The sequence below is a fragment of the Notechis scutatus genome, chromosome 2 (assembly GCF_049901735.1).
Source record: "Notechis scutatus isolate UNSWTSFEM ecotype Mainland chromosome 2, rNotScu1.2, whole genome shotgun sequence".
NCBI lineage: Eukaryota > Metazoa > Chordata > Lepidosauria > Squamata > Elapidae > Notechis > Notechis scutatus.
Window position 1 is genome coordinate 23,479,382 of NC_142010.1, and position 12,674 is coordinate 23,492,055.

General features: G+C 42.5%; 1 protein-coding gene across 1 annotated transcript; it reads right to left on the minus strand.

Annotated features, from left to right (window-relative positions):
- Nucleotides 1–215: 215 nt before the first annotated feature.
- ARPC4 (actin related protein 2/3 complex subunit 4) lies at nt 216–12,482 on the minus strand. Its single transcript, XM_026682626.2, has 6 exons — nt 12,351–12,482; nt 11,772–11,890; nt 4,970–5,081; nt 4,784–4,879; nt 3,922–4,092; nt 216–1,199 (listed from the first exon to the last, which is right to left on the minus strand). Exons 1-6 carry the CDS (start codon nt 12,351–12,353, stop codon nt 1,194–1,196), a joined length of 507 nt encoding a protein of 168 aa, XP_026538411.1. The 5' UTR covers nt 12,354–12,482; the 3' UTR covers nt 216–1,193.
- Nucleotides 12,483–12,674: the final 192 nt, after the last annotated feature.

Here is a 12,674-nt window from a genome sequence, read left to right on the forward strand (position 1 = left end):
GGTTTTTTTTTTCCCCCTTTGAAAACGTTTCACTTCTCCTCCAAGAAGCATCTTCCGTTCCAATTCATAGAACTGAGGAAACTCCTTGGATGAGAAGTAAAACGTTTTCAAAGAAAAGAAGAAAAAATCCGCAAAAAAGTTTTGGAAAAAGCACCTTTTTGGGGCAAGATGGAAATGTATAAGAAACGCCAGTAAAGCTAGACAAGAATTCTTACTTCAGGAGGCAAAGACAAAAAGGCTTTAATAGGTTAAAGTAAGAAAGATACAGCAAGTGCCATAGCAAAAAAGAAAAAGAGTTACAGATTCCAGCTCCGTCCCATTCAGCTGATGCCTGGCCTGGCCAACCTTCCCTCCCTCCCTCCCCCCACCCCTCCCCACCCCCCCCAGTTCCTTCTGGCACAGGTATGGAAAGGGAAGCCAAGGGTAGAATCAGGAGGCAGTGCAGTGGTCAGAATGCTTTGATCCCCTAAGGGAATGGGAAAAGATGGGCAGGGAAAGAGCACTTTCTCCAGGTTATGGAGTGACTTGGCACAAAAGGGTTGCCACTTGCAACGCCCAACTAGCCTGCCCTCATGACCCTTACAACATCAGTAGGAAGGTGGACCACGGTAGTCATCCAGCAAAGCACCTCTGAACAAAAGGCTCCAAGACTGGCCATCAATTCATCAAATGACAGAAATGGTCCAGATCTCTCTCTCTCTCGTCCCCCCTCCCCCCCGGTCTCCCACAGTACAGAAAATGGCAGGGTTTTATTTTATTTTTCTTCCTTTCTTTTTTGTCAGCGATTGCAGGCAATCTTTGTATGCACATCGCCGAGCTGGGGCTCCCCTAGCAACTTCTGCAGAGGGTTGCTAGAGCAACCAATCCCACTTTCTCCGCTAGTACATTCAGGGAGACGAATTACAGCAAGTGATCGTGTATTTTAAAAAAAAAAAAAAAAAGAAGAAGAAGAATATCAAGTCAACACAATCTTATACAAGCACAGTTTTTGTTTCAAAAATATTAAAAAGCACCCTCCCCTCCCCCCTCCTCCCGACCCCGGGCACACTGGCGAGAACGGTGAACAGCCGGGGCAGCCCTTGCAGGTCTAGCCGCTTCTCATTTCACTCCTGAGCTGTGGCCTCTCTGGAGCCGCCCTAAGGTCGCGGGGCAGAGAGGATGAGAAAGCAAAGCTGTGGATTCCAGCCCTTGGTCTAGAACTGGGAAGGGAACAAAAGGAAAGCAGTTAATTCAAAATTGTTAGGACTCCTGCTCACATAATACAAATTAACCAAAGCAAACACCATCCATGTCTTCTCACAGAGGGACCCGCAGTATTATCACTGCCGTTTTTTAGGACAGTATCCTACAGCAGGGCATATCTTTCTCCTTCTGTCCTGGCCACTCTTTAGGGGCATGACTGAGAGCGTTATAACAAACTGCATCACCGTTTGGTTTGGTGGCAGCAGTGTCTCCGATAGAAAGTCCATACAGAGAGCGGTAAGGACAGCCAAGGTTATAGGAAGCTCGCTCCCCAGTCTGTAGAGTTGTAATGTCAAATATTGCAGGAATGTTCTTATCTTGGATGGCAAACCTCAGAGAAAGAATGTTTCCAAGCAAATACAACTCAGGCAAACAAAGTTACTCATCTAAAGGAGGATTAGAGAGAGGAAGTAAACATATGTTGGACTTTTGACTAGAGATCATTAATTGTGTTAGTTACTATGCTGAACAATAACGAAAGTCAAGCAGAAACCAAAGTTAACCAATGTTGGAGGATAACTAAAAATGTGTATAAATGCAAGACTAGACTCCAATAAAGATCATCATGAATCAGTTGATCATGATCAAACACCTCGACTGCCTCGTCATTACACCACCTGTCATTCAGGATACTGCTTATAAGCGCTATGTGCTCAGAGCTCGAAGCGTTGTTAGAGACCCCACACCCATTTTACAGTCTGTTTCTGTTACTCCCCTCTGGGAGGAGGTCTTGAAATATTTCTAGCAGGACTACCAGATTCTGTGACAGTTTTGTTCCCTATGCCATCTGTCTGGGAAACTCGCAAGATTTGTTTCTCTCGCCATGTACACGTGTACATCCGAACTAGACTGTGTTGTTTCACCATGTCATATATGTGGGTATATGCATAATTTTGTATTTTAATCATGCTTATGTAGTGTATATTAGAGGTGGAGACCCTTTGAGAGCTGTATGTAATGAAATTTTATTTTAATATATGCCAATTAGTGTACACTCAGAGCGATAATAAAGTTATTCTAAGTCTAAGCGCTTTTCAAACTTCCGTACTGCAAAACCTGTTTGTTCCAAAAATAAATAAATCCTTGAACCATAATCCACAAAACAGTAGCTGACGGAGCTTCTTCATGGGGAACTAGGCCTACTCTTTTCATAGTACTGGTAGTCCTCAACATACGACTGTAGTGGCGCTTGTCCATCATGGTTGTAGGTCTTAAGGGTCATTTCATAGCCACATGTCTGACCCATTTTGTGACCCTTTTGCGGCAGTCTTTAAATGAATCACTGTGGTCATTAAATGATTGCCACAGTAGTCAATCATTTGCTACTGTTGTTGATTTGCTGAAAACCGAAAGTGTTGCATTCCACAAAACTGTCCTAAAATATGGTCACAGGATCCCAGGAAGCTGAAAAATGGACATAAATGCAGCTGTGTTGCCCAGCACCAGACATCTGACCACGTGACTGCGGAGGGCTCCAAACCCCAGAACTTCAGAACCAGGTCATAAGTCCCTTTTCTCATCAGTAGAGAACTACCTGTCACCTGTTTAGGGTACACTAGTCTAGGAAACCAAAGTCATGCAGGCCAATAAGATGATGGTAACAGAACTTTGCAAATCCGTGTTTTCTCCCTCCTTTCTGAGAACTAGGGAGGTTTTTTTTGTTTGAGACATTTTCTCAAATTATAGTTCTGTCCCAGACTCAGAATCCTATGGTCTTGACTGTTGTCTAGGTGACAGCTCTTCCTCCTGTTCCTCACAGTTACTCCTTTTTCCTGTTATAGTGTGTTAGAAAAATGACTATGGATGCCCTACTCAACTATATTTGAGCAAATCTCTGTGTTGTCTTTAATCTTTCCCTAGGACCCCAGGGTTTGCAGAACGCAGTTTGAAAATATCTTTTATCAGCAAGATACAAATTGCTCTGAATTTTGTAACGGAATAAAATACACCTTTCATTATACTCTCTCCTAAAGCTTTCGCATTTACTGTTCCCAGCACGTCACTCATATTCATACCATATGGAGCATAACATTCTACAAGGAACAATTTGATCCCCACTAGAGCTCTTTTGCACAAATGAACCACAAATTTCAACTCATTTTATATAACACTACTAATTTTCATCCTGTAATAAATAATTCTCAATGGTAAATCGGTGCAGAACATATTCATTTCAGACTGTGTGATAAGCCTTTAGATGAGGGATTTGAATTTAGGACTCCCACGCTCACAGATAATATTGGGGGTGGGTGGGAAAGCCCTTCTTAATTCTAAAGGTTGTAAAAGACCACAACTCCATCTTCCATTTTAATAATTTAAGTCCTGCCTAATAAACAGCCACAAGAGACTGATGACTTTTGACATACTATTTGAACATCATTTCTATAATAAGGCAGTGGTGGCTAACCTTTTTTGGCTGCTGAGCTGACAACTGCGTGCGGGCTTACATGCCAGCACCCAGAAGGCAATGCGTGCTGGCCCCCCACATCTCCCACACCCCATGCATGCACGCCAGATACTCGACAATCAGTTGTCGGGCGGCAGAGGCATGCGCACATGCGCAGCAGGGCATTTCCGGGCGAGCTCTCGCGTGCCGGCAGAATTGGCTCTGCGTGCCGCTTCCGGCATGCATGCCATAGGTTCGCCAACACGGCTATAAGGTGTCTAATAAGCCCTTACATTCTTAAGGAACTCTTCTGCCACAATGCGGGCCCTAGCATTGACTGACAGCTTCATTTCACTGATTTCCTTGTCAATTTCCTCCATAAAATGAATGACAAAGTCCACCAGCTTGTGCTTGTACATCTGCTCTGTGTGGAAATTTGTGATCAAGAAGCTGATGTCATAGCCCTAAAAAAAAAAAAAAAAAACACATATAGCAAATTATTAGCATCAGTGAAGCCAGGACTCGGCCATTAATTCTTCTATACCGTTGACTATTGATTTAGCATTGACTAAAATAATCTAGCCTTTTTTTTGTGTGTGTTGGTTGGGATCTAAAGACTTCTTTTTTGTGTGTGTGTGTGGGGATCTAAAGACTTCTTGTGCATAAGAAGTAAAGTATGCCATAATAATATTTGAAATCAGTCTATGCTATCTACATAAGATGTTCTACAGTTGAAAAAGAATCAAGAGAACAGAGAAAATATTCAATTTAATAGTAAGGAAGCATGACCACTTATGCAATATTTATTTGTTTAGTTTATTATTCAGCCTCAATCTATTTTTTTTCCAAGTATATGTATAACAAACAGACATTATCCTGACAGCTAGCACAAAAACCAAGTCTCCCAAAATTCATTCACGGTTAAACAGACCAAATCAGAGATAAAAGCAGTGTAATAAAGCCGCATTATTTGATTTTGTGAAAAAAAAAAAAAAAAGAGTATTGTTACTGATTTAAATATGCCTTAAAAAGGCACACTGAAATCTTAGGCCTGCTGGAAAGCTTAAGATGTGAAATAACCCCGTATGTTGGTACTACCACTACTGTCAACAGAATTGCACACTTAGAGGACAACAGTGACTCTGTATTTCCCACCTCAACTGGTTTCCGACGTAAAATGAAGAAGTTTTCTGCTCTCATCATCATGAACCGCATGAATTTGTGACATAGGATTTTCTCAATCTCATCAGCCTGCCGAAGGAAAATAGGAATGCATGAGGTTTTTTTCCTCCAGCCTAAGCTGCAGTAAAAGCGCCTCAACCTGTAACGCGTGTGACCTACCTGCTTCACAGCAATGCTAACTCGCACGGAGTTGATAGAGCCTTCAATCAAGACTTTCTCTTTCTCATTCCTGCTAATGATCACGGGCTGCAAGAGGAGTTCTTTGCTGCTTCTGCAAAACCAAGGAAGACATTTTTTACACCAGGGACTGGGCAATACAGAGGCCCATACACTCCCATCCTTTCTGGATACATTTTAACATGACCCCTGTAAACCAGTCCTCATCCCGCTCATTGTACTTCCAAACCCACCATCGTGAAAATGCGCTTCTCGTGATGAAAATGATACCGAAAACCATCAGCGACGCAGAACACCAGCTGATAGGCTGCTGTATGTAAAACGGGCTGTGGGTTGCATAGCACAGGGGCCTTTCAAACTTGACCGCTTTAAGACCGTGTGGACTTCAACTCCCAGAATTCCTCCTGCAGTCATGTTAGATCAGGAATTCTGGGAGTTGAAGTCCACAGGTCTTAACGCGGTCAAATTTGAAGTCCCTTGGCATAGCACATTATTTCAGCGACAGGGAAGATGGCTTTACACTTTTTTTTTTTAAACAGTTCTGTTTTTTGGTAGGTTAGACTATCGTTTCTTTTTTGCGTGAAGACCGATGCAAAGAATGAGTTAAGCAGCTCTGCTTTCTCTGGACAACCCCAAATGAATAACATCATAATAAATAAATACATGGCGTCTTACATGGCAACAGCAAGAAAAGCTCTATGCTGAATTTTAAAACACTCTGGGTGCTGACTGTGGATCAGACCATGATCCACTAATTAGAGTATACATCAGATTGGGGGAGGGGGGGGGGGAACCAGAAAAGATCAAATCCTAATGAGATATACAATGTAGAACCCAGAACAACACAAGATTCAGGCTAGAAACAGATTTAAGGACCTGGATCTAGGTATAGAGAACATGAAGAATTGTGGTAAGACGAAGTGCTTTTAAATGATGAAGGTAGAAGAAAGCATATAACAAGAGCTAAGAAACCAGGCTAGCTATCAAACGAGGCCACAGACATAGCTAGGGAGAGAAAAGTGGCAGAAGCCAAAGGAGATCCTGGGAAAACCAGAGAAGTTAATGAAAACTTTCACCAACCAGTAAGGAGAGATAAGGGAGTATATTTGGGTGCAGATTGCAGAAAGCAACAGGTTGTGAAGAACAAGAGATCTGTTTAAGCAATTCAGAGAAATCATGGGAACACGAAAGAGAGTTAATAACGGATCATAATGTTAAAAAAAATATGGAAGGATTATGCAGAATAATTGTGTAAGGCCAACTCTCCCACCTGAGAGAAGAAGAATCACAGGGCTGGAAGGGATCTGGGAGGTCTCCTAGCCAAGGGAGGAGTCCTTATAGCATCCCAAACAGATGGTTGTCCAATCTTTTCTTGAAAACTTCCAGCAATGGAACATCTACAACGCTGGGACACAAGCTGTTTTACTGTTTAACTGCTCTCAGTGTCAAGAAATTTCCCCTTTGTTAGGTGACTTATATTCCTAATATAAGTATGGTAATATGGTATTTGGGTTAGAAATATATAAATCAGGATAAACATTTTAGTACTATATCTTTAAGGGAATGCAAGAGCATGCAATTGGGTGTGGTTTCTCAAACAGCCATAAGATGGAGCCAGAAACCTGGGTTGTTTAGTCTTAGTCTCAGAAGAGAGTGTAAGTGTATCTCTGTTTCCTTCTGTTGGAAAGTATTGCCGTTGCTCCATTTCTTCTAATTGACTGATATTACTGGATTTAATGTAAGTCTGATACTGAACTGTTTTTGACACTAGAATTTGTTATTGGATTATCCCTGGATTGAAAAACTGACTGTTTTACTTGTGAATGACTTTGGATTGCTTATTTTGAACTTTGCTTAAACCTTTCTGGAAGTAAAAACCTACATTTACTGTACAGTGTATCTGTGTACTGTGCGTGTATTATTCAAACACTTCTCTCAAATACGTCTCCCTGTATGCGCTCATTCTCCTAACGGGGAATTACTTCAACACCCTTCATTCCAGGTGGGATGTCTCTTTAACAAGCTTCCATCCACTGCTTATTATTCTGCCCTCAAATGCTTTGGAGAACAAGTCAAGCCCCATCTCTTTTATGACTGCCCCTCAAGAACCAAAACTGGAAGCCTCACTAGAGCCATACTCTATAGTCTGGTGATTTTGATGCTCTCCCTCTGTTAATGCCATCTGTTAGGGCCTGCATTGGCTTTTTGGGCAGCTGGAGCACGCTGTTGCCCAATACTTAAGTGGTGGTCCACTAGGACAGGGATCTCCAACCTTAGCAACTTTAAGACTAGCGGACTTCAACTCCCAGAGTTCCTCAGCCAGCTTTGCTGGCTGAGGAACTCTGGGAGTTGAAGTCTGCTAGTCTTAAAGTTGCTAAGGTTGGAGACCCCTGCACTAGGACATCTAGATCCCTCTCCTAGTCACTACTGTTGAGTCAGGTGCTGCCTGTTCTATACCTGTGTATTTGGTTTCTCTTGCCTAAGTGCAGGGCCTTGCTTTTCTCACTACTCAACTGCAGCTTACTGGACGCAGTCCATGGCTCTAGTCTGTCAAGATCCTTCTGAATCCTGAATCTATCTTCCAAAGTGTTAACAATTCCCCCCAGTGTGGTATCCTCTGCAAATTTGACCAGCAACTCTTCTAATTGAGGATGAATTCCTGGTGCTTGAGGAGAAAGTCAGATGAGCTATAAAACAGGTGACAAAAAGGAAAGCCCCAAGGGATGGATGATCTCCCAGGAGGCTGGCATAGAAACAATAAAAGGCCATTACAGCCCTCTGCCAACAAATATGGGGAAAAGCAGCACGGTGTGAAGATTATATAGAGGGAAAATCAAATACCTATTTATCTATTAGGAAAAATTAAACAAATGTCCTGATATATGCCAGGATATTGTTGAAAACTCTGTTACAAAATAGAAGCCCTCTAAGAAAAGAAGAGAAAGAACAGGGAACACAAATCTATACAGCTGATATTAAGTGGGCGATGGAAGCAGCAAGAGATAATCAGAGCTCTATTACTGCTTGCAAGATAGAAACACTGCTGCCTTTGATATTACCACCTAATGCAACCATTTCAACTGCAATGCTCTATTTGCATTTAGCCCTATTTGCATTTCGATATTACTAATCTAGTTCACATGTGAGAATCTGGTTCACATGTGAGACTGTTTAAATATTTGCCTACACTTTTACTCTCGTGATTCAGTTTCTTGAAATTGAACTACAAGTATTCTTGACCATCCAGAATTACAGGGCTTCCTCTTTACACAATTTCAAATAGGTTGTTGGATCACTTTTCTCTAGCTGCAGGTGACTGCATTCTAAAACGCACAGTAATTTGCACAGATTTCCAGGGACATCCTATAACTGCTCCAAAATACAGACACAAACCTTAACAAATGTTTCCAGCTCTGATTATAAACAGCTAAACAAGTCCAAGTAAAATGGATGGAAACCATCCGTATGCAGCAGCAACAGCCTTACAACATTTGATTGATTAACACAATTTTACAGAAAACTATTGCAACGGACATATAGTTAGCCAGATTCCTAAATTATCTTGAGGAACTGTGTTTCAAAAAGACTGAGGAAAGTAGTGAATCTTACAAAAAATAAAGCTCTCATCTATTAAATCAGGCCATTGGTCCATTTGCCAATTTGGTTTTTTAAGGAAGGGCTTTTCCTACTGAACTATAGGCCTTAGTCATTGTACTCCTTTTCTTAGTAGAGCTTATAACTAATATATTCCATGTGCCTGAAGATGCTACAAGAATGTTTTAAGGAACAATCTGCAAGTGAAATCTATGAACTGTCAGGATGGGACTGGATAGGAACCCACACAGAGCAACTATTTTATGCTAATTGGGAAAAGATTATGATGAGGGTTGGGGTGAGCTCAAAGGCCTCAAAAAGTCTTTGAAAGGAAATACAGAAAATACAAATGGAAAAATGTAAGCAAGGTAGACCTAGACAGCAATATGATCAAGACATGAAGTACGGTATAATATAGGGGTGGGACAGAATGGAGATTGAGCTAGTAAAAGAAACTGTTGTTTCTGCAGCACATATACAGTATATCACTTCAGATCCAACAGCAAAGCAGCAAAAATACTCCATAGATTTATACAGAAGGATTTTTTTACACTGATTCCATCTAATATTTCCCTATTTGTGTCAACTTAAGTAAATAAAAGTTCTAATAAATGAGAGCAGTGCAGCATATTTCTACTGAGGCCACACTACATGGGAAGCCCCCAAGCAAAAAATGGGCCCCTAACACTGTCTGCCTTGTGTTCTATAGCAACTCATATTCTGAAGCTTGGTCAACAACTTTCATTAATAGGATATATCAAGAGCCCCCAAACTTGGCAACTTTAAGACTTACGGACTTCAACTCCCAGAATTCCTCAGCCAGCTGTGCTGAGGAATTCTGGGAGTTGAAGTCCACAAGTCTTAAAGTAACCTAGTTTGGAGACCTCTGGAATATATTAATAACCATCACTGTATCTTATGGTCCCATGTTTGAAATTTGAAAACCACCTCAGATACATTTTAGTTATCTAGGTATTTAATGAATTAATGTCTGTCATGCCACAATGGCAACAGCCCATAAATGGTACATTCCATAATTTGTTAGCTGAACTTATTGCAGGAGACATTAGTGAGTCCAATATTGAGTAGACTTGTCATGTGATGCATGTAGACTAGATTTCCTCAGATGGGTGCACAGTTAATGTTTTTATGTCACCTAAAATACTGTTTTATATCTATTAAAATGCGACACACATGAATCCATAAATTCAATGTAGGAAAAGACAAGACAGACTGACTGGAGCTGAGAGAATTGTAACATGAGTTCAGTGTATTTTTTTAAGTGCCAGGTAATGCTCAAAGAAATATCCATATAGTATTTACAAAAAGAAATAAAGGCAATGCTGAGGAAGGTGCGAAGGAAATGTGTAAGCTTATAAGCCATTTTATATCAGCAGCAGCCATTCATGACCTGTGGCTACACCAGGAGCTAAAGGTTTATTTAAGAATCACTAATTTGGAATTAAGCAGTGGTATGAGGCAGTATCCCAATAGGACAGTATAATATATAACAATATAGAAACCATGAACATTAGGCTGAAAGCTATTGCAACCGTAAAATGAAGCAGACCATAAACAGAAGCAAAAGAAAATAAAATAAAATATAACCTTATTGGTGAACTAACAGACTCCAAAGCTCAAGATAAATAAAAAAGCTTTTACAATTTCCAGAAGCATTTTGGGGGGTATGATTGTGTGATACAGTACCATGAGAAACCTCAGAAAGTGTAGGACAAGAGAACAAAAGTGAAAGATGTGCCAAGATTCTTTTTACTAAAAATTTAGTCCAACAAATTAATTGAACATTCTTTCTCTGGTTCCATGACAATATATAGGACGTGCCATTCATTTTGACACTTCCAAGCTGTTTTCACAATTTCACATGCTATCAAATTTCTGTCCATCTATTCTCTATACATTTATACCCTATCTTTTTAAAATACAAGTAGCAGCCAACATGCCCAATGCTCTTTCCTCCTCTGCTTTTCCTCACAACCACCCTATGAAGTGGGTTAGGCTGAGAGAGTGCAACTGGTCCAAAGACACCCAGCCAGCTTTCATGCCTAAGATGGGACTAAAACTCAAGAGTTTCCTGGTTTGTAGCCTGGTGCCTTAACCATTAGACCAAACTACCTCCCTTTATCTTTAATAGTTTTAAATAACTATTAAATACCTTTAAATTAAATTAATTAAATTAAATTACCTTTAAATAGCTTTGGCCTCAACTGCCTCTTAGGTTTGCATGTGCAGCTTTGATAAATTAGGGCGGATACACATAGCCTTCAATTTACAACAGTTCACTTAGTGACCAAAGTCACAATGGCACTGAAAAAAATGACCTATGACCATTTTTCACACATATGACCATTGCAGCATCTCCACAGTCACGTGATTTACATTTGGATGCTAGACAACTGACTCACATGTATGATGGTTGCAGCGTCCCAGAGTCATGTGATCCCCTTTTGCGACCTTCTGACAACCAAGAGCCAATGGGGAAATCAGATTCACTTAACAACCGTATCACCAATTTAACAACTGCAACGATTCAAGGACCAAATGTGGGGAGAAAAGTCGTAAAACGGGGTGAAGCACCCTTAACAAATTTCTCACTTAGCAACATTGGGCTCAATTGTGGTCGTTAAGCTGAGGACTACCTGTATTCTTATTTTAAAAGCCTATTTCCAAATCCAATTTCTGAAGGAGGGAAAAGCTACACCTGACGAGGCCATGATAAAACTTTTTGGACACAATATGTCACGGGTGCCAAACTCGACCGCATCACATGACGTATAGTGATTATTATTTTTTTGCCTTTGCGGGTGGGGGCGTGGCCTGCGCGTGACACATCCGGCCCGCGGGCTACCAGTTTGACGCCCCTGCGGTTATGTGAAGACCCAACTCTCCGGAAAAAGGCCTCAACAGTGGGAAAGGTGCAAGGAAAGTGTAGGAAAAGAATGACCACCAGCAGCAAGGCGGACAGGTTCAGCTATAGCGTCAATGAGCGCACCACCCTTGAGAGGCGTGAAAAGAACAGGATTAAAAATAGAGAGAAAATATCTATATAGCTGCTGGGCACGGAAATTGATTTTTTTGGGGGGCAGGAGATCGGCGTCCCATCCCATTCTCCCCCCTTGCAAGCCAACACATAAACCGTCATGGTGTCTCCATTGAACCTTCAGGCACAGACCTGACTTCCACCTCGGGTTTGTTGTGCCTCTCTACCACCTGGGAGGAGAAGTTCTCCAGGCACAAGGCAGCCTGCAGGGTGGCACGCACTGCGTTGAGGTAAGGGCGCAGAGTGGCTGTCTGCAGGAAGGAGAAAAATGGAGGGAAGGGGGAGAAAGCAGGGGTCACTGATTTGGGAGATCCTCAACCCCCCCCCCCGGGTCCTTTGCCAATCCTCCCCTTCCTCCCCACCCCTTCCCGTCCAGCAGAGATCTTCTCCCCCCCGCCTCTCTCTGACGTCAGCGCTTTCCAAAACCACAGAGGCGGGCTTCCTTTCCCGGGGTTCCCTGCCTCCGATCCCAACGCGGGATCCGGCGATCCGGTCTTCGATCCCGGCCGAACCAAGCCTCGCCTCTCTCTCTCTCTCTCTCCTGCCGCTTCCGCTCCCATCCCGCCTCGCCATGGACCGCTCTCTCTACCCATCTCCAGCCCGCCCCTTCTTTTTAAACCCTAAGCAGGCCTCCATATCGTCAAGCCCACCCCGACTCCCGCTCGTCCGCGTCGCCTTCGGCCCCTCCAAAGCCCTCCAAAGCCCGCTCACCATGGCAGCAAAGAGAGACTAGCAGCCGCTGCAGCCCCGGAGACCTGGTCCAGAAAACGGAAGCGGAAGTGGCCTCCACCAAACAAAGTTCTCCACTTCCGCACTGGATGGACCGTTCCAACACGCCCCCCCTCCCCGGGTGAGCGCGAGGGATCTTCTTAACCCTCTTTTTAAATTATTATTGTTGAGGTATTCGCAACACGCCAGGCGGCGGATAAAGTGTTATCCATTACGGCAGCGAAGGAGACCGAAACGTCTCCCGTAGGAATAGAGGCACATTCATTTTCCTCCTCTCCCCCCCCCGTTTTTCGGTGAATATGGTAT

What these genes read in the sequence shown, in the direction of transcription:
- ARPC4 (XM_026682626.2), bottom strand. An exon ending in AAACCCGAGGTGGAAGTCAG is followed by an intron (nt 5,082 to 11,771) that starts GTCTGTGCCTGA and finishes TTGGTTTTGCAG; the next exon opens with AAGCAGCAAAGAACTCCTCT. An exon ending in TTAGCATTGCTGTGAAGCAG is followed by an intron (nt 4,880 to 4,969) that starts GTAGGTCACACG and finishes TTCCTTCGGCAG; the next exon opens with GCTGATGAGATTGAGAAAAT.